Source organism: Entelurus aequoreus, linkage group LG21 (genome assembly GCF_033978785.1).
Source record: "Entelurus aequoreus isolate RoL-2023_Sb linkage group LG21, RoL_Eaeq_v1.1, whole genome shotgun sequence".
Lineage (NCBI taxonomy): Eukaryota > Metazoa > Chordata > Actinopteri > Syngnathiformes > Syngnathidae > Entelurus > Entelurus aequoreus.
In genome coordinates this window covers 16,664,837-16,687,881 of record NC_084751.1, presented here as the reverse complement: position 1 = coordinate 16,687,881, position 23,045 = coordinate 16,664,837, and the positions used below count along the sequence as shown (strand labels likewise).

The 23,045-nt window shown below is 42.0% G+C and overlaps 1 protein-coding gene across 2 annotated transcripts in view; it reads right to left on the bottom strand.

Annotated features, from left to right (window-relative positions):
* The window catches only part of sptlc1 (serine palmitoyltransferase, long chain base subunit 1), an 81,561-nt gene extending 70,913 nt beyond the window's left edge, over positions 1-10,648 (bottom strand). For both annotated transcript variants that reach the window (XM_062031082.1, XM_062031084.1), the window contains exons 1-2: positions 10,546-10,648; positions 5,384-5,491 (exon numbers count right to left, since the gene is read on the bottom strand). In XM_062031082.1, coding sequence (XP_061887066.1) covers positions 5,384-5,491; positions 10,546-10,623 — 186 coding nt within the window. In that variant the 5' untranslated portion in view covers positions 10,624-10,648. The remainder of the gene's footprint in view (positions 1-5,383; positions 5,492-10,545) is intronic.
* Positions 10,649-23,045: the final 12,397 nt, after the last annotated feature.

Sequence of the window (23,045 nt, the reverse complement as noted above, 5' to 3'; positions counted from 1 at the left end):
GAGTGGTGTTTTGTTATTGGACTTATGTGCTCGTCACAGATTGTCCATAACGAACACAATGTTCCAATGTCCATATGTCCATACGTGCACTTGGAACCAGGACATCTTCGGCCGCAGTTCCATGATCGACTTTGTCGTTGTGTCATCAGATTTGCGGTCTCATGTTTTGGACACTCGGGTGAAGAGAGGGGAAAAGCTTTTTACCGATCACCACCTGGTGGTGAGTTGGCTGCGATGGTGGGGAAGGATGCCGGACAGACCTGACAGGCCCAAACACACTGTGAGGGTCTGCTGGGAACGCCTAGCAGAGTCTCCTGTCAGAGAGTTTCAATTCCCGCCTCTGGAAGAACTTTGAACATGTCACGAGAGAGGTGCTGGACATTGAGTCCGAGTGGACGATGTTCCCTACCTCTATTATCGAGGTGGCCGATTGGAGCTGTGGCCGCAAGGTGGTTGGTGCCTGTCGTGGCGGTAATCCTAGAACCTAGGATTGGTAATCCTAGAATCCTAGGGATGCCGTCAAGCTGAAGAAAGAGTCCTATCGGGTTCTTTTGGCTCATAGGACTCCGGAGGCAGCAGACAGGTACCGACAGGCCAAGCGGTGTGCGGCTTCAGCGGTCGCGGAGGCAAAAACTCGGACATGGGAGGAGTTCGGGGAAGCAATGGAAAACGACTTCCAGGCGGCTTCGAAGCGATTCTGGACCACCATCCGCCGCCTCAGGAAAGGGAAGCAGTGCAATGTCAACACCATGTATGGTGGGGATGGTGTTCTGCTGACCTCGACAGTGGATGTTGTGGATCGATCGATGGAATACTTCGAAGACCTCCTCAATCCTACCAACACGTCTTCCTATGAGGAAGCAGTGCCTGGGGAATCTGTGGTGGGCTCTCCTATTTCTGGGGCTGAGGTTGCCGAGGTAGTTAAAAAGCTCCTCGGTGCAAAGCCCCGGGATGGAAGAGATCCGCCCGGAGTTTCTTAAGGCTCTGAATGCTGTGGGGCTGTCTTGGTTGACAAGCCTCTGCAACATCGCGTGGACATCGGGGGCAGTACCTCTGGATTGGCAGACCGGGGGTGGTGGTTCCTCTCTAAGTCTAAGTCGGACTCGTTTCCAGTGAGGGTTGGACTTCGCCAAGGCTGCCCTTTGTCACCGATTCTCTTCATAACTTTTATGGACAGAATGTCTAGGCGCAGTCAGGGCGTTGACGGGATCCGGTTTGGTGGCTGCAGGAGTAGGTCTCTGCTTTTTGCAGATGATATGGTCCTGATGGCTTCATCTGGCCAAGATCTTCAGCTCTCACTGGATCGGTTCGCAGCCGAGTGTGAAGCAACCGGGATGGGAATCAGCACCTTCAAGTCCGAGTCCATGGTTCTCGCCCGGAAAAGGGTGGAATGCAATCTCTGAGTTGGGGAGGAGATCTTGCCCCATGTGAAGGAGTTCAAGTACCGCGGAGTCTTGTTCACGAGTGAGGGAAGAGTGGATCGTGAGGTCGACAGGCGAATCGGTGCGGCGTCTTCAGTAATGCGGACGCTGTATAGATCCGTTGTGATGAAGAAGGAGCTGAGCCGGAAGGCAAAGCTCTCAATTTACCGGTCGATCTACGTTCCCATCCTAACCTAGCTTGAGCTTTGGGTTATGACCAAAAGGACAAGATCATGTGTACAAGCGGCCGAAATGAGTTTCCTCCGCCGGGTGGCGGGGCTCTCCCTTAGAGATAGGGTGAAAAGTTCTGTCATCCGGGAGGAGCTCAAAGTAAAGCCGCTGCTCCTCCACATCGAGAGGAGCCAGATGAGGTGGTTCAGGCATCTGGTCAGGATGCCACCCGAACGCCTCCCGAGGGAGGTGTTTCGGGCACGTCCGACCGGTAGGAGGCCACGGGGAAATAAAGGTTTTGGCTTTACTGCACAATAACAACAGCTAAGCTTTTAGTTTCTGTTCTGAAAATACGGTGGATTGGAACAACAATCACAGTACTCATTACTTGGACTTAACATGATGTTAGTTTATTTGCACAAGCAGACCGCACGAGACCCCGAAAGGGACAAGCGGTAGAAAATGGATGGATGGAAGGTCTTTGTACTTATATTTAGGCATAACAACCACAAAATAACACAAACTAATGTGATCCCTTGACCGTTTTTACGTTTAGTTCTGCTATCAAACACTACTAATATAGCAGAGAATAAACTCGATTGCATCACAGAAAGGTTCTCAAACAAAACAAATGTTCAAACTATCCATCCATCCATTTTCTACCGCTTATCCCTTTTGGGGTAGCGGGGGGTGCTGGAGCCTATCTCAGCTACAATCAGGCGGTAGGCGGGGTACACCCTGGACAAGTCGCCACCTCATCGCAGGGCCAACACAGATAGACAGACAACATTCACACTCACATTCACACACTAGGGCCAATTTAGTGTTGCCAATCAACCTATTCCCAGGTGCATGTCTTTGGAGGTGGGAGGAAGCTGGAGTACCCGGAGGGAACCCACTCAGTCACGGGGAGAACATGCAAACTGCACACAGAAAGATCCCGAGCCTGGGATTGAACCCAGGACTACTCAGGACCTTCATATTGTGAGGCACACGCACTATCCCCTCTTCCACCGTGATGCCCACATGTTCAAACTAACATTTTACAAAATGTTCTCTGCAGACACGAGCATGGTCCAATTGTATTCCACAAGATGATGAAAGTGATATTTTTAAGAGCTATTTCCTTCGACGAACTTTCGTTTTTTCCCCTGATTTTATTACCTTTATGAACTATTTCTTTTGGGACTCTATGAAATATTATGGTTATAGTTTGAGTTTATTTCGAACATGCATACAATTACAACATGATACATGTGTTAAACATGCTTGTATTTTTATTAAACACCTTTCGCATGTTAACAAAAAACGACTGTTTCATAAATAAACAAATATAATTTATAAATATATCTACACATATAAATAAAATATATATACAAATACACACATATATATACAAATACACACACATATATATATATATATATATATATATATATATATATATATATATATATATATATATATATATATATATATATATATATATATATATATATATATATATATATATATATATATATATATATATATATATATATATATATATATATATATAATAATATGTATGAATATTAGGTAGGTCACTTCAACTTGGTCATTTGAAAAGTAGCTTGCCTGCTGAAAAAGTATGGGCACCCCTGCTATAGACATACTTTATATGATAAAAGGTAGCCAATTTATGAATATATATATATATATATATATATATATATATATATATATATATATATATATATATATATATATATATATATATATTCATATATATATATATATATATATATATATATGAATATATATATATATATGAATATATATATATATATATATATATATATATATATATATATATATATATATATATATATATATATATATATATATATATATATATATATATATATACGTGTGTATATATATATATATATACTGTATATACAGTATATATATATATATATTTTTTTTTTTACTAAATGGGATGGAGTGGATTTATACACTCTTGAGAAAGATTTTTTTGAAAGATTTAAACTATTCATCATCACCAAGATGTTATTGCTCGCTATGACCTCACTTCATTTAACACACACACAGACTTAGGGAAGAAAATAATGGAAAGATGGATACATCTGGAGGTGTCCACAAATTAAGCAATCAGTGAAAGACAAAGTTGGATTTATTTGTGAATCGCTAAGTGTTTGACATATAGTACAGTGCAGCTGTGATCGTGACGCTAATGTGTAAAAAGGTAAGTTTGTTTACAGTTGATTTCGTGCTACAAATATCAATCTCATCTACAATTCATGTCTGCAGTTGTTTTTATGGTGTGATGTTCATATTTTGTCTCATTAATTAGCTATAAATGTCCCTGTTGTTCGGCAGTGTTTGCTGGCAATATCAAGATTCAGTATATGCTGTTAAGCCTATGGGAGATTTATTCTTCTAGTTCATTAATAATATTACGGATATTTTCTTGATGCAAACCAATGGCACAAAATACTTTATAATGTGTCATCCGTGTCGAATAAAGGCTTTGGCTTTACTGCACAATAACAACAACTAAGCTTTTAGTTTCTGTTCTGAAAATATGGTGGATTGGAACAACAATCACAGTACTCATTACTTGGACTTAACATGTTAGTTTATTTGCACAAGCAGGTCTTCGTACTTATATTTAGGCATAGCAACCACAAAATAACACAAACTAATGTGATCTCTTGACCGTTTTTACGTTTCGTTCTGCTATCAAACACTACTAATATAGCAGAGAATAAACTCGATTGCATCACAGAAAGTTTCTCAAACAAATCAAATGTTCAAATTAACATTTTACAAAGTGATCTCTGCAGACACGAGCATGGTCCGATTGTATTCCACAAGATGATGAAAGTGATATCTTTAAGAGCAGTATCCTTCGACGCACTTTTGTTTTTTTCCCCTGACTTTATTACCTTTAGGAACTATTTATTTCGGGTCTCTATGAAAGCTCTTTCCTATCTCTCTATTTGGACAACTGGAACACCTGAGAACAGAACAGCAATACGGCATTTTCTGCTCAAACTCTACATTCACTCTCAGTTGTTTTAATGCTACACTCAAGCTGGTTGACCATCATGTCAAATAAGCCACAAACAAGAAAAACAGATATGACGTCATATGCAACCCAACAATATAATGGGTTATTCTGTCTAAACTTTAGACTCTGAACACTACACTTCTTCAGAATAGACACAGTTTGAAGGTAACTTCCCTCGGATTGGCTCTGACCAAGAAACAGCATGCGTTTAAAGCTACCAATCAGAAAGGAAGGGAGTTGCCGGGTCATGTAATCAATGCCGGGCGCTAGGTGCCAAAAGGGTGGAGCGCTGCACGTGTAGAGAAATACATTCTGAGCGCAAATTCTGCACACAAGCGTAAAATGTGTCCATGCGCGTGCAAAATTAGTCTAAGCGAAAAATTAATTTGAGGAGCCATGCACACAGTGTGGTTTTTAGCATGACGGTTCTGTCTATCTGTTTTGGCCCTATGATGAGGTGGCGACTTGTCCAGGGTGTACCCCGCCCCCCACCCGAATGCAGCTGAGATAGGCTCCAGCACCCCCTGCGACCCCGAAAGGGATAAGCGGTAGAAAATGGATGGATGGATGGTTTTGCCACTGTTTTGACACCACAATGTTTCCCCTACTATTACATGTGTGCATATGATGGTCAGTTTCAACAGCTCAATCTCCCACACCCATGCACAATCACATATGCACACACTTGTGCACGCACACACCCAAACCCTGTTACCTTCTCAGTGAGTTTATTAGTCTCATGTAGTCTGTAGGTTTTCGAGAAGAGAAGTCTGACGATCCATAAAATGAGGATTCCTTCCAAAATGAGGTGATAAGATGGAGCCTAAGAAAGACAGTTAGATGTATATTCAGCAGATGTATCATTATCTGATTGTGGAAGAGAGAGTCCAATAAAACAAGAGGCTGTGTTTAAAAATTCCAATCTATGTTTCTCTACCTTTTTCAATCGGATCAATGGCTGCACAGTACAAAACATGTATTAAGTCACAAGCTGATTGATCAGTTTCTGTGATGTATTATGTAGGGCTGCAACAATTATTTCGATTACAAAATGCTATTTATATTATTCTGCTTTGATTAATTGTTTAATGAGTGTAACTAATAACAACTTACAATTGATTAGATCTGGACCATATGGAGTGCCCGGAACTTTCAATACGATGAAACGGCCACCGCAATAGAGTGCACCTGGGAACCATGGTGTGTGAGTGCAGTGATCTGCGTGACTGCGAACAACAGTTTTTTTAAGAATGTCACTGTTTTGCGTTTTTCCATTATCGTCAGTACCCAGTGCTGTATAACAGTTTTTCGTTGGCGAGCCCCATCAATAATTAGCACGTGAGCACTGAGTCAGCGCCGAAGAAAAACGCCTGCTGTCTATAAAAAAATGTTTTCAATGTTTCCATATATTTACTTAACCGTGGAAGCCTGTCACTAATGCAGATTTGACACATTCAGTTCGCCTTCGCTCATAATAAACAAACGATAATGGAAGTGTGGCAGTGTAACATAACTGTAGGTGTGGCGTAAGTCCACTTCACAACACACCTCATACACAGAGGGTTTGCCAGAGAACGAGACGTAGCAGAAATTATCTGTGATGCACTTTATAGCCACTTTGTCGCTTTATTTGGCGAGTAGTGGTACATATTAAAAGTGAAAGATAGGTGTACCCTATGTCTAGCATTTATAAAGTAATCAAATACAAGCAGTCACAAAGGTATACGCGACAGTGGAAATCCACCACCACAAGCCCGTGGACTGTGCATTACTACAGCGTTCAGAAAACCTGCAAAAGCATGCAAGCGAACCTTTATAACTTCTATAAGCGCGAAGAAAACAGCTTTGAGACACTCTTCTGTCGTTTGGCAACACTTTCAACACTATTGCTCTATTTCACCAGGAATGCAAAGTGTGGCCTGGGGGCCATTTGCTGAATGCATCTCTTAAAAAAAAACAAGAAATACAACAAAAATGGAAACAAATTTGCAAAAAGGCATATCGTAATGAGAAAAGGCTTAAAGGCCTACTGAAACCCACTACTACCGACCACGCAGTCTGATAGTTTATATATCAATGATGAAATCTTAACATTATAACACATGCCAATACGGCCGGGTTAACTTATAAAGTGACATTTTAAATTTGCCGCTAAACTTCCGGTTCGAAACGCCTCTGGGGATGACGTATGCGCGTGACGTAGCCCGGGGAACAGAGGTATGCCTTCCCCATTGAATACAATACAAAAAAGCTCTGTTTTCATTTCATAATTCCACAGTATTCTGGACATCTGTGTTCGTGAATCTGTTGCAATTATGTTCATTGCATTATGGAGAAAGAAGCTGAGCAAGCAAAGAAGAAAGTTGTCGGTGCGAAACGGACGTATTTTTCGAACGAAGTCAGCAACAACAGTACACAGCCGGCGCGTCTTTGTTTACATTCCCGAAAGATGCAGTCAAGATGGAAGAACTCGGATAACAGAGACTCTAACCAGGAGGACTTTTGACTTCGATACACAGACGCCTGTAGAGAACTGGGACAACACAGACTCTTACCAGGATTACTTTGATTTGGATGACAAAGACGCAGACGTGCTACTGTGAGTATGCAGCTTTGGCTTCTAAACATTTGATCGCTTGACCGTATGTGCGCAACTTTTTTTTTGCGTTTGTACGTAACTTTTTTAAAATATATAAGCTTTATGAACCTTGGGTTAGGTGAACGGTCTTTTGGGCTGAGTGATTGTGTGTGTTGATCAGGTGTTTGAATTGTATTGGCGTGTTCTATGGAGCTAGGAGCTAGCATAGGAGCTAGGAGTTAGCATAACAAAGACGTAGGTGTTTTTATGCAGGATTAATTTGTGTCATATTAAATATAAGCCTGGTTGTGTTGTGGCTAATAGAGTAAATATATGTCTTGTGTTTATTTACTGTTTTAGTCATTCCCAGCTGAATACCAGGTACCGTGAGTATGCAGCCTTGGCTGCTAAACATTTGATAGCTTGACCGTATGTGCGCGTCACGTACGTAACTTTTTAAAAATATATAAGCTTTATGAACATTGGGTTAGGTGAACTGTCTTTTGGGCTGAGTGATTGTGTGTGTTGATCAGGTGTTTGAATTGTATTGGCGTGTTCTATGGAGCTAGGAGCTAGCAGAGGAGCTAGGAGTTAGCATAACAAAGACGTAGGTGTTTTTATGCAGGATTAATTTGTGGCATATTAAATATAAGCCTGGTTGTGTTGTGGCTAATAGAGTAAATATATGTCTTGTGTTTATTTACTGTTTTAGTCATTCCCAGCTGAATACCAGGTACCGTGAGTATGCAGCCTTGGCTGCTAAACATTTGATAGCTTGACCGTATGTGCGCGTCACGTACGTAACTTTTTAAAAATATATAAGCTTTATGAACATTGGGTTAGGTGAATTGTCTTTTGGGCTGAGTGATGTGTGTGTTGATCAGGTGTTTGAATTGTATTGGCGTGTTCTATGGAGCTAGGAGCTAGCAGAGGAGCTAGGAGCTAGCATAACAAACACGTAGGTGTTTTTATGCAGGATTAATTTGTGTCATATTAAATATAAGCCTGGTTGTGTTGTGGCTAATAGAGTATACATATGTCTTGTGTTTATATACTGTTGTAGTCATTCCCAGCTGAATATCAAGTACCGTGAGTATGCAGCCTTGGCTGCTAAACATTTGATAGCTTGACCATATGTGCGCGTCACGTACGTAACTTTTTAAAAATATATAAGCTTTATGAACCTTGGGTTAGGTGAACGGTCTTTTGGGCTGAGTGATTGTGTGTGTTGATCAGGTGTTTGAATTGTATTGGCGCGTTCTATGGAGCTAGGAGCTAGCAGAGGAGCTAGGAGCTAGCATAACAAACACGTAGGTGTTTTTATGCAGGATTAATTTGTGGCATATTAAATATAAGCCTGGTTGTGTTGTGGCTAATAGATATATATGTCTTGTGTTTATTTACTGTTGTAGTCATTCCCAGCTGAATATCAGGTACCATGAGTATGCAGCCTTGGCTGCTAAACATTTGATAGCTTGACCGTATGTGCGCGTCACGTACGTAACTTTTTAAAAATATATAAGCTTTATGAACCTTGGGTTAGGTGAACGGTCTTTTGGGCTGAGTGATTGTGTGTGTTGATCAGGTGTTTGAATTGTATTGGCGCGTTCTATGGAGCTAGCAGAGGAGCTAGGAGCTAGCATAACAAACACGTAGGTGTTTTTATGCAGGATTAATTTGTGGCATATTAAATATAAGCCTGGTTGTGTTGTGGCTAATAGAGTATATATATGTCTTGTGTTTATTTACTGTTGTAGTCATTCCCAGCTGAATATCAGGTCACCCCCGGCTCTCACAGCATCTTCCCTATCTGAATAGCTTCAACTCCCCACTAGTCCTTCACTTGCACTTTACTCATCCACAAATCTTTCATCCTCGCTCAAATTAATGGGGAAATTGTCGCTTTCTCGGTCCGAATCTCTCTCACTTCATGCGGCCATCATTGTAAACAATAGGGAACTTTGCGTATATGTTCAATTGACTACGTCACGCTACTTCCGGTAGGGGCAAGCCTTTTTTTATCAGATACCAAAAGTTGCGATCTTTATCGTCGTTGTTCTATACTAAATCCTTTCAGCAAAAATATGGCAATATCGCGAAATGATCAAGTATGACACATAGAATAGATCTGCTATCCCCGTTTAAATAAAAAAAAAAATCATTTCAGTAGGCCTTTAAGTGTTGATACAACAACAGACGTGTCTTTAAAGATGTTTTAGCTTTTTTATTAACCTAGTTCATTACTACAAGTTACGTGTGACATCATGTTACCACCATATTGAAAGAATATTAAAAACAATATTGTTTGTTTTATATACTTTAAGGCTGCACACCACTGCTGTTCTTTTAGGATGTAAAATAGTTAAACATTGCTGTTATTTATGAGCATATTTATAAGCACAGTATTGTTTGTTTTGACATACTCGTAGGTTGTAGAACACGGCTGTTCTTTTTTAAATGTATAGTTAGTTCCATCTTGGCAGCTGATACTGCAATTTGAATTCTGTGCAAAATGATGTTGAATCACTATATTCTTAAATACTTGACACTGAAAACACTGTTCAATAAAATAGTTAATTAAAAAGTTTGGGCTCAGTATTTTTTAATGGTAATGAATAAGTATCAAGACTGGTGGAAATTCATAGGTATCTGTATCGACTACTAAAATTCTGGTATTGTGAAAATCCTACTTCAGACTACATCTATGCTTATAGTAGCAAAAATATGGCAATATCGCGAAATGATCAAGTATGACACATAGAATGGATCAGCTATCCCCGTTTAAATAAGAAAATCTCATTTCAGTAGGCCTTTAAGGTGCACATGTTCTCCACAGTCTCGATCTGCTTTAAGTTAGTGATAATTTACAAATGGTCACCAAATGAAGAAAGATCTTAAACACATTTTGAGAGTAACCAAAGACTTTTGAATGACTAAAAGTTTATATTTTTCGATAGTGCAAGAACACTGACGGAAGCCTACAATAATCTGCTTAGACCGTCGAAACGACACTATGAAACGCCTTAAGTTATTCAACAGAAATATATTTTCCATTATAATCGAAATACGCATTTATCAAAGCTTAAAATAACAAAATATTATACTTAATAAACCCGATCCAGAAAAGTTTATTTTAGGTACTACCTAGTAGGTGGTGTCTTTTGTTACATGATGGTACAAAAAGACGGAAATAGCATCAGTACCACATACTTCCTGACAACTATCTAACAGAAACAATAGCAACATGTAGCCAGACACCGAATAGTATCAAACTGTGTTGGAAAAAGTAACAAAATTACCTCGTACAAGGCTTGCACCATTTCAACCAACACCCACTGCTGTCCAGACGCCATGTTTATTTCCCCGTGTGACGTCATCGGTAAAGCGATACGGATCGTTACACATAGCGATACCAATGTTTACAATACCGGTATCGATGTTTATACTGTATTGCAATGTCGATATTTTGATTCACCCAGCTGTGTCTACCGGTCTCCAGACAAACAATTAGAATGAATTACGTGATATTTTCTCCATCCACCTTATCTGTGTAAATAAGATATTGTAACGACCTGCTGAGGTTGATGTTGTGTTCTTGAGTGAGTGATATTCAGAATTCCCATTGTTGTGAACGTAGCACGCCTGTAAGGTGATTGGCGAAAAATGAGGAAGCGGTTGTTGCCGAAATGAGGAGTGAGGATAGACATGCGTGTGGAAGGGACGAGATAAGTGAGCTGTGTTAGTATAGGTTGCTCAATAAAAGTTTAAAAAGAGCGTCAGACTTGGTGTGCACTTCTTCTGGACGCTACAATATTTTAAGTCTTAATGATATCGTGTAGAAGAATTGGTTGCAACTTTTATTAGTAGATTGCACAGTACAGTACATACAATTGACCACTAAATGGTAACACCCGAATAAGTTTTTCAACTTGTTTAAATCGGGCTCCACGTTAATCGATTCATGGTAATTACTTTGTGCCCTTTTAAAGCAATGTAATAACACGTCTCTCTCATAGGTGGATTAATGACCGGGCCTACCGGGCCCAGGCCCAGGGGGCCAGAGGCCCCAAGGGGCCAGGCCAACTTGGCCCCGCGGCCGCGACCCAAGCAAAACTACTTTTGCAAAAATAATAATCTTAAGCCCCAAGGGGCCAGGCCAACTTGGCCCCGCGGCCATGATCCATAGAGGGTAAGAGGCCCCAAGGGGCCAGGTCAACTTGGCCCCGCGGCCGCGACCCACAGAGGGCCAGAGGCCCCAAGGGGCCAGGCCAACATGGCCCCGCGGCCATGATCCATAGACGGTCAGAGGCCCCAAGGGGCCAGGCCAACTTGGCCCCGCGGCCACGATCCATAGAGGGTCAGAGGCCCCAGGGGGCCAGGTCAACTTGGCCCCGCGGCCACGATCCATAGACGGTCAGAGGCCCCAAGGGGCCAGGCCAACTTGGCCCCGCGGCCACGACCCACAGAAGGCCAGAGGCCCCAAAGGGCCAGGCCAACTTGGCCCCGCGGCCGCGAGCCACAGAAGGCCAGAGGCCCCAAGGGGCCAGGTCAACTTGGCCCCGCGGCCACGATCCATAGAGGGTAAGAGGCCCCAAGGGGCCAGGTCAACTTGGCCCCGCGGCCGCGACCCACAGAGGGCCTGAGGTCCTAAGGGGTCAGGCCAACTTGGCCCCGCGGCCATGATCCATAGAGGGCCAGAGGCCCCGAGGGGTCAGGCCAACTTGGCCCCGATCCATAGAGGGTCAGAGGCCCCAAGGGGCCAGGCCAACTTGGCCCCGCGGCCACGACCCACAGAGGCCCCAAGGGGCCAGGCAAAATTGGCCCCGCGGCCATGATCCACAGAGGGCCAGAGGCTCTCAATCATTATTATCAAAGCTAATTCTCAAATTGGATGGATCACACAACCTCACTCACATATTCTTTATCAATTATTAAAGGCCTACTGAAAGCCACTACTACCGACCACGCAGTCTGATAGTTTATATATCAATGATGAAATCTTAACATTATAACACATGCCAATACGGCCGGGTTAACTTATAAAGTGACATTTTAAATTTGCCGCTAAACTTCCGGTTCGAAACGCCTCTGAGGATGACGTATGCGCGTGACGTAGCCCGGCGAACACGGGTATGCCTTCCACATTGAAGTCGATACGAAAAAGCTCTGTTTTCATTTCATAATTCCACAGTATTCTGGACATCTGTGTTCGTGAATCTGTTTCAATCATGTTCATTGCATTATGGAGAAGGAAGCCAAGCAAGCAAAGAAGAAAGTTGTCGGTGCGAAATGGACGTATTTTTCGAACGTAGTCAGCCACAACAGTACACAGCCGGCGCTTCTTTGTTTACATTCCCGAAAGATGCAGTCAAGATGGAAGAACTCGGATAACAGAGACTCTAACCAGGAGGACTTTTGATTTGGATACACAGACGCCTGTAGAGAACTGGGACAACACAGACTCTTACCAGGATTACTTTGATTTGGATGACAAAGACGCAGACGTGCTACTGTGAGTATGCAGCTTTGGCTTTTTTTTGCGTATGTACGTAACTTTTTTAAAATATATAAGCTTTATGAACCTTGGGTTAGGTGAACGGTCTTTTGGGCTGAGTGATTGTGTGTGTTGATCATGTGTTTGAATTGTATTGGCGTGTTCTATGGAGCTAGGAGCTAGCAGAGGAGCTAGCATAACACGTACCGTACCTACGTGCGCGTCACGTACGTAACTTTTTAAAAATATATAAGCTTTATGAACCTTGGATTAGGTGAACGGTCTTTTGGGCTGAGTGATTGTGTGTGTTGATCATGTGTTTGAATTGTATTGGCGTGTTCTATGGAGCTAGGAGCTAGCAGAGGAGCTAGCATAACACATACCGTACCTACGTGCGCGTCACGTACGTAACTTTTTAAAAATATATAAGCTTTATGAACCTTGGGTTAGGTGAACGGTCTTTTGGGCTGAGTGATTGTGTGTGTTGATCAGGTGTTTGAATTGTATTGGCGTGTTCTATGGAGCTAGGAGCTAGCAGAGGAGCTAGGAGCTAGCATAACAAACACGCAGGTGTTATTATGCAGGATTAATTTGTGGCATATTAAATATAAGCCTGGTTGTGTTGTGGCTAATAGAGTATATATATGTCTTGTGTTTATTTACTGTTGTAGTCATTCCCAGCTGAATATCAGGTACCGTGAGTATGCAGCCTTGGCTGCTAAACATTCGATAACTTGACCGTATGTGCGCGTCACGTACGTAACTTTTTAAAAATATATAAGCTTTATGAACCTTGGGTTAAGGAAACGGTCTTTTGGGCTGAGTGATGGTGTGTGTTGATCAGGTGTTTGAATTGTATTGGCGTGTTCTATGGAGCTAGGAGCTAGCAGAGGAGCTAGGAGCTAGCATAACAAACACGCAGGTGTTTTTATGCAGGATTAATTTGTGGCATATTAAATATAAGCCTGGTTGTGTTGTGGCTAATAGAGTATATATATGTCTTGTGTTTATTTACTGTTGTAGTCATTCCCAGCTGAATATCAGGTCACCCCCGGCTCTTACAGCATCTTCCCTATCTGAATAGCTTCAACTCCCCACTAGTCCTTCACTTGCACTTTACTCATCCACAAATCTTTCATCCTCGCTCAAATTAATGGGGAAATTGTCGCTTTCTCGGTCCGAATCTCTCTCACTTCATGCGGCCATCATTGTAAACAATAGGGAACTTTGCGTATATGTTCAACTGACTACGTCACGCTACTTCCGGTAGGGGCAAGCCTTTTTTTTATCAGATACCAAAAGTTGCAATCTTTATCGTCGTTGTTCTATACTAAATCCTTTCAGCAAAAATATGGCAATATCGCGAAATGATCAAGTATGACACATAGAATAGATCTGCTATCCCCGTTTAAATAAAAAAAATTCATTTCAGTAGGCCTTTAAAGGTTGTTTCTGAATTTTGATCACAGAACTTAATGCAAATATTCTTGATTGATTGACAAAGCTCATTCTCAAATTTTGATTACACAACCTTACTCTGACAAATTATCATTATCAAAAAGCTCTATCTCGAATTTGGATCACAGAATCTCACTCAAGTATTCTTAGCTGTGCCCCTCCCCCATCAAGTCTTTCATAAACCGGTCTGTTCTTTTAGAATCTCCTCATTTGGTATTTTGAACTCGTGAGAGACTGCTCAAAATTTGGTTTCCTTTCCCTCAGTTCAGACTCAGAGATAATTTGAAATCATTCAACAAGAAGTTTAACGCGCGCACACACACACACACACACACTTGAGTTGAGCATTACTTGGAAATTCTTATATTTTCCATTTTGCTGTTATTATCAGCATCTTCCCATTTTGTCCTTTTCTTTCGAGAAAGTTTACAGTCTGACATTTGTCACTGCTGTCAGTTAATAACTTTTTGGTCTTTGACCCATTTTGTCATTTTCTCGATTCGATCGTCACTGACCACTCTCTCCTGTCTGGCAGACATCGTTGCTGCCATCATAGCTAGCAAGCTGCCTGCAGCGGGTCATCCCTATGTTCCCCGTCCCTATGTTACCCGGGTCCTATGTTCCCCTCTACCGGGGAACTAAGGACCCTTTTTAAAAAAAAGGGTTCTATGTTCCCCGCTGCGGGGAACGTACAACACTTTTTCCAGAAAAGGGTTCTATGTTCCCCGCTGCTTCCAATGCGCGACTAAGTAAGACGCACGCAGACACGCATGACAGAGACGCGTTTAAGTTGTCGAAGGAAGGAAGTTCGCGTTTGAGTTGCTCTATCTGCTGCCGCACGCCCTGTGACAGGTTAGGTTTAGGGATGGTTTTGGTCAGGGCACAATTTCGCCAAAAAAGTGCTCCACAACGCCCTGTGACAGGTTAGGTTTAGGGATAGTTTTGGTCAGGGCACAATTTCGCCAAAAAAAAGTGCTCCACAACGCCCTGTGACAGGTTAGGTTTAGGGATGGTTTTGGTCAGGGCACAATTTCGCAATTTCGCCAGATACAATGCAGGGAACATAGGACCCTTTTTTAGAAAAAGGGTCCTAAGTTCCCCGGTCGCATACAAAGACCCAGGAACAACCGGGGAACATAGGACCCGGGGAACATAGGACCCGGGGAACATAGGCACGCTCCCGCCTGCAGATAGCAACATTTTGGTGTCCTTTGGGAAAATATTTAGAAAGAAGACAAAAGTACACACAGTTGTACAACTATTATCTTTATGATCTTTTTTTTGTTAGTTTCTCTGTTACTGTGTGTGGCCAATTAAGCGACTTTTGGCCATACCTGGCTGGTGACATTTAGCGACTTTCTGGTTGATGTTAAGATTAATAATAGCAACAGTTCTCTTCATCTTAATGCAATTTATTGTGTCTGTCTCTCCACATTTTGCCATTAGGTACTTTGAGCTCTTGTTGGTCAGTCACTCTAAGGTACATTGTTGCTGCCATCATAGCTAGCAAGCTGCCTGCAGATAGCTGATAACTCAATGACGACAACCTTCTTCTTTTTATCCGTATACTTTACTGAGGGAACACCATAACAAACCGGCCACTGCCGTTCACATAACAGACTAAACACCGGAGCCCGCGCATAGAGCAATGCATGCTGGGAATTACCGTAAATACACTAAAAGAGTGTACCATAATAATGCGCAATGCAAAAACAGAACATTTACAATCTCCCACTTTTTCTTTTTAGTTTTTTTTTAACACAAAAAATCAGTCTATTATTAATGTCCATAAGTATAAAAATGTAAGAACATGGTGATCAACAAAAAAACTTATACAAAAAAAACTGTCCACAAAAGAATAGTCTCTATTCCAGTTTCCACTCTCCAACACTGAGTGCCTTTAGGAGCTGAAGTGCGGATGCACCTCGTTTTGTCAAACAGTCAGCTAGCTGCTCTCCAGTAGGTGCCCAGAGAATCTGTTGAATTCTTTTACACTGAAGAAGTTCTTTGATGCCACTTATTTCAAGGCGGAGCCTTTTCTCTGTCACTGACTTAGTAGACTTGATGGCGTCTGCAAGGGAGTGGTTATCAGTGACACACACTATTGGTAAGACATGTTGTGATACATTCCCTGTGGTAAGTTCTGCATGAAGGTCAGATAAAGAAATGGCACTGTCAACAGCATCGGCAAGGGCAAGAGTTTCTCCAGCAAGAGTGCTCCGTACGACTCTTCTGATCTTTTTTGACTGCCAATACACAGGGGAGAATCTTCCTTCCTCACCCATCAGCAGAATGAGATGTCCCCCTTGAGTGCCTCCATCTGTAAGGTTTCCCAGCGAGGCGTCGCAGAACACTACTAGCTTTAGAGAACTGTCTTTTCCCAGGTTCTGAAACTTCAGTGTCAAATGTTCTGATTTCAATTTTCTCACCACCTTGTTTGTGTCATGTAAAGTCTGCACAGTAGCATGTTTTATGTTAGCTGCAAGGACACATGTATCAAACATAATATCCGGTCTACTTTGTCTGGCAACCCACAGAAGTTGACCTATTTTTGATCTCAGGTCATCAATTTCACTTTCAGTCAAAAGAGCATCCCGTCTCATGGCTCTGGAGATGTCTATGTGAATTGGCTGGAGATTCTGTATGTAATTGTCTTGATGCATACATGTTACTCCATTTGCAGTGACATACTCCATGCCTACATAGCGAAAGCTGTCATGTTCTTCTCTGCCCACTTGAAAGGCAGATTGCAGGTGAGGGATTATAGTTGTTGTGAAAATCTGTGAACCACCCCAGATGAAATCATCAACATGACAAGCAAGCACCCCAGACACATTACAATCTTTATCCAACCAATAAAATATAGCAGGGTCAATTTGTGACATCTTTCCTCCAGTTTGCAACATTGTTTCTTTAACCCTATTGTACCAGTACAGTGATGCATCATTTAGTCCATAAACACATTTGTTTAGCTTCCATAGAGTTCCCTCACTCTTGGCTTCAGGTGGTGGACGAACATAGATGTCTCGGGATAACTCATTTCCTTGAAGGAATGCTGACTTAATGTCCATAGAGTGGGGTGTCCATCGGTTTTGACATATCACAGACATGAGTAGTCTAAGAGACTCTGAGGCACATGTTGGCGAGTCTTTTGGGAGATCTTTTGTGTTTAGCTCTTCAAATCCTCTCGCCACTAGCCTTGCTTTTGGAACTATGCCGTCTGATGTGTCTTTGAGTGTACACACCCATCTTGTGGAAATACATTTTTGTCCCATGTTTTTTACTTCATCAAACACACCGTGTTTCTCCCAGTTACTGATTTCAGTAAGTTTAGCTGATTCAAATGACACATCCTTTGTAACAAGTACATCCTCGTGATCAGATGGCTGTTCCACCCTGTCCAATGACTGAATCTGCAGTGTGTCAACCTGTGAAAGGTCAGCTGACCTTGTTGTGCCAGTGAGGTTAACTGGCTCAATGTACTCCAGATTGTACCAGTTCTTGTGTTTTCCAGTTGCCTTTCCTGCTCGACCTAGCACTTTTGCTGTGTGTAAAATTCCAGTGTCTCTTTCCCCATACTTAATGAATTGTCCTGCTTTTAGTTTCATACTACGGTCTGTTCTTATGATAGAAGGTTGTCTGTCAGATGGATCATTATCTTGCTCATTGCTGTCTCTGTCATTATTAGAGCTCCCTGCCGCATTCTCTGTGTTAGGCACACTGTCTCCATCACTAGATACAGTATTGGGTAGATCTTCAACATGTTCAATACCACATTTTGCTGCATTAAGTTCTGTCTGGCTTTCTTGGCTGTCACGAGACGTGTCAGTGTAGTGATCTGTGGCCTTGCGCAGTCTACAGCGATGCACCCGGACATAGGAGCCTCCATGTCTAACAAATATTACCACCCCGTCTCGTCCAATTACCACCCCAGGGCCTTTCCATTCATTGCAGTCCATTCTTTTGTAGTACACTTTATCTCCAGTTTCGTAGTATTCATCTGTGCTGCGAAGCTGTGTGCGCAGAGCTCTCCTGATTCTCTCAGAGCACTCTGCCTCAGTAAACGCTGTCCTTGCTTCATGTAATGCTGAAATGTGCTGTCCTACCCATTTACTCATGGTAGTGCCCTCCAGGGCAGGTGGTTTATCAACCAGCACAGAAGGTAGGTTCGGGTTTTGTCCAAACACCAGCTGGTATGGACTAAATCCATGCACATTGTGCATTGTATTCTTTGCCATCAAGGCCCAATCTAAGGCTGTTTTCCAGTCACAAACACTGCTTTTCTTCACTTTTAACAGGATCTCTGTAAGGGTCTGGTTATGTCTTTCCATCAATCCATTACTCCATGGACTGTAGGCAGCAGTGGTTTTCACTTCAATATTAAAGTTCTCAGCCATGTCCCTCATTTCCTCGTTATTGAATTCACCTCCATTGTCACAAAAAATCTTAGATGGGGCTCCATGAACACTCACCCAGGAATGAATAAAGTGCCTCACAATTTCACTGGATTTTTTTGTTGTAACAATGCTACCAGCACTGAACCTGGTGAAGTGATCAATCATGTGGAGGTACCACACATTTGGTTCTAGCTCGTGTAGATCTAATGCCACAGTTTCATTGTATGTTGAAGCCATTGGTAGACCAACTGATGGCTTTGGTTTGGGCTTGTTGTACTTGAGACATGTTTCACAGCTACTTACGATGTCATTCAGAATAGTAACACTCTCATCATCATTACTTCCAGCACTAATTAGTAATTTTTTGAGTTTATCAACTGAGGCATGTCCAAACTGCTTGTGAAGTTTCACCAATACTTTGAGTTTTTCATCTTTACTCATGCCATCTGTTATGGCCAGAACTTCATCAGTTTGGGGTTCATTCTCACGGGTGGCTGTGCAATCTCTGTCCACTATGTTTACACAGTAGTGTCCTGAGGATGTAATCTCAAGAGGCACTGGTTTCTGAAACATTGTGGCTTTATCATTCTCAATGTCAAGCACTGCTTTTGCCCTCTTAAGTGACGTTTTACTTAGTAGTAAAGGAATGTTCACTGAGACCACCTCAGTCTCTATGTGGCACCTGGTTTGTCCTATTTTTGCTGGGACTTTTACTTTTTTTATGGAATGAACAACTTGTCCATCACCAAACTTAAAAGCTCTTCTACTCTGTGTATTTTCCATTTTTTTCTTGTCACTCTCCTTCAGTGTATGAATGTAATTCTCCAGCCATTTTTCACCACAGACTGTTCTGGTGCATGCAGTGTCAATTACAGCTGAACCTAAGGCTTCTACCATGAGTATTTCAGCATCAGAAACTGACTCTTTAGAAAACAATGTAACATTGCACTCTTCAATTGTTTCTGTCTCTGCATTTTCCTCTGTCATTTTTACATGTTCAGCCTTATTTGGGCAGTCCTTAGCCCAGTGAAATGTACTCTGGCAGATAGCGCACTTAGATCTTCTGCCGAACCTATCCAGTGGGTTTGAGCCAGTCAATGGCGCCCCCTTTTGGTCGGGTTGGGAACGAAATTTCCTTCCGTCTCTTTTCCTTTGATCCACATAAAAAGCAACATCTTCGCGCATGTGAATTCCCCCGCTGCATGTGGGCGGCTGCACATTGTCTCCAAAAATCCTTTTTAAAGCTGACTTCATGCTTGCAAATGTAAGTGTTGAACAAGCTGTAAGCGCAAGCTGTTTATCTTTAACATCGAGACTGGCTGTATCCAACAACTTGAATGCCAAAACAGCGTCGGGAAGAACCATGTCAAATTTGCGCATTTTGTTGTACCTCTGCTCGAACTGAACGATGTAATCCACCATGGAAACTTCGTTTTCTCTCCGAATCTTGTCAAAGTCCGTGTATGCATCATAAGCTCTGTCCTTTTCTTCTTTTAAGAATACATTATCCAATGCCTTTACAAGGGTCTTCATCCCGTCATCTTTGTTCAAATCATCCGCAGGTATTTCCAAAGCTGTATCTCTAGCTCTCCCCCTCAGTGAGAGAGCAACAGCTAATGCTTGTTTCTCCTTATCCAGATCGGTAACACGTATCCACATTTCAACCTCATTTTTCCAGCTCTCATATGACTTCTTTTCTTCAAACGCAGGAGGGACTCTGTAGTTAGCGTTGTTAGCCATCCTCTGCTACCATTGATAACTCAATGACGACAACCTTCTTCTTTTTATCCGTATACTTTACTGAGGGAACACCATAACAAACCGGCCACTGCCGTTCACATAACAGACTAAACACCGGAGCCCGCGCATAGAGCAATGCATGCTGGGAATTACCGTAAATACACTAAAAGAGTGTACCATAATAATGCGCAATGCAAAAACAGAACATTTACAATAGCGACATTTTGGTGTCCTTTGAGAAATATTAAGAAAGAAGACAAAAGTACAAGACATTGTACGATTACTATCTTTTTAAAATTATTTGTTTCACTGTGTGATTGACCGACTTTGCCGCTAGATTTCGCGTCTTTTGGCCATACCTGGCTAGCGACTAAAAACATCATTTAGCGACTTTTTGGTTGTGAAGATAAGTGGTAAAAGCAGATCTTCCTGTTGGTCTTCCCACATTTTGCCATTTGGTACTTTGCACTCTTCTTGGTCACTCCAAGGCATTTGTCCCTGCCTTCAGCTAGTCACTTGGCTCTTTTGGAATATATTTCACTGTAATTGGCTCTCTCTCTCTCTTTCTCCTCAGTACAAATCAGCCTGTTCCCTTGCCATTCATCACTGACCACTCTGCTCTCCTGTCTGTCAGACATTATTGCTGCTTGCAGATAGCTTGGGGTCCTTAGAGAAAATATCAGAAGAGAAAAGTACACAATTATCTTAATTATCTTTTTTATTCAGTCAGTCCTTCAGTGAGTCCCAGTGTGTTGGCGATTAAGCAACGTTGGCATTCAATTAGCGACTTTTGGCCATACATGGCTGGCGACTCAAAAAACTAGAAAAAAAGTACAAAAAGTTGTACAATTAATATCTTTATTATCCTTAATTCCCCTGAATCCTAGAGTGTGTTGCAATTAAGCAACTTTGCTGCTAGGTTTAGCGACTCTTGTTTTGGGCATACCTGGCTAGCGACTACAAACATTATTCAGCAACTTTTTGGCTGTTAAGATTAACGTTAATAAATTAAATCCTAATACAATTTATTGTGTTGGTCTCGCCATCTTGCTATTAGGTACTTTGAATTCTTGTTGGTCTCTGCTAAGGTATCTGGCTGTTGTCTTTGCCTTCAGTTAGTCACTTGGCTCTGGAATATATTTAACTGTACTTGGCTCTCTCTTTCTCCTCAGTACAAATCAGTCTGTTCCCTTGCCATTTAGACATTTTCTTGATTGGATCATCACTGACCACTCTGCTCTCCTGCTGTCTATCAGACATTGTTGCTCCCATCATAGCTAGCAAGCTGCCTTGGTGTCCTTTGTGAAAATATTTAGATAGAAGACTAAAGTGCACAAAGGTGTACAATTATTATCTTTTCAAAATATTTGTTTCACTGTCAGTGTGATTGACCGACTTTGCCGCTAGATTTCGCGTCTTTTGGCCATACCTGGCTAGCGACTGAAAACATCATTTAGCAACTTTTTGGTTGTGAAGATAAGAGGTAAAAGCAGATCTGCCTGTTGGTCTTTCCACATTTTGCCATTTGGTACTTTGCACTCTTGTTGGTCACTCCAAGGCATTTGTCCCTGCCTTCAGCTAGTCACTTGGCTCTTTTGGAATATATTTCACTGTAATTGGCTCTCTCTCTCTTTCTCCTCAGTACAAATCAGTCTGTTCCCTTGCCATTTAGACATTTTCTTGATTCGATCATCACTGACCACTCTGCTCTCCTGCTGTCTATCAGACGAATCAGTTGATTCTCTGCTCTCAATTGTCTATGCTAGTAAGCTGTTATTCTCTGCTTTGGAGTGTTGATGCTGGGTTGCTAGTTTTCTAAATCACCTCACACACTTGAAGGAAGCAGCACCGATCATAAACACACAAACAAACTCACACACACACACACACACACACACACACACACACACACACACACACACACACACACACACACACACACACACACACACACACACACACACACACACACACACACACACACACATAGTTGGTTTATCTGTTGTGATAGGCAAAGAGCCAATGTGCAAAGAAAGAAGGGAAATATGGATCATAAACGTTTAAGTGGAGGAGCTAGAAAAAAAATTCAGCAAGAAAAGAAAAAAAAGGAATCAGTTTTACTTGAGAGTGTTCCAAATATCTCCAGCTTCTTCAGTACAAAGACATCTGCTGAAAGCAATTCTATAAATGCTACTGCAAATTCAGCTAAGGTTAGCAATGCACCTGAGCTAGCATGTAGCTCCCAAGATCCTGAGACCACTACAAGTGTAGACACTGAACCAAATGCTTCTGATGCTTATGATTCAACCAATTCAGCAGTAGCCAGTTGCTCGGATGAATGTGAGGTCACTGCACCTCTGGACAGCATAGAAAATGAGCTGAATCTTTCTTCAACACCATCTACAGTGACAACTCTACCTAGTGATCCCGCTAAATGGGCTGAGACCCTCACTGAGTCAATGAAGGAAGTTCTTATTCAAAGAGGTGCAAAATCATTTCACAACCGTCACAGCCATTATCCAGCTTCTGTGAGGAACAGTGGGCTAGGAGGCAAAACCCGATGCCTAAACAATGAACATTTTACTTCACACTTGCCCAATGGACAACGAGTACAAAGAGAGTGGCTGATGTACTCTCCCTCTACTGGTAATGTTTACTGCTTTGCATGCAAACTGTTTTCCCCAAAAACGCATTCTTTTGTGACAGGCTA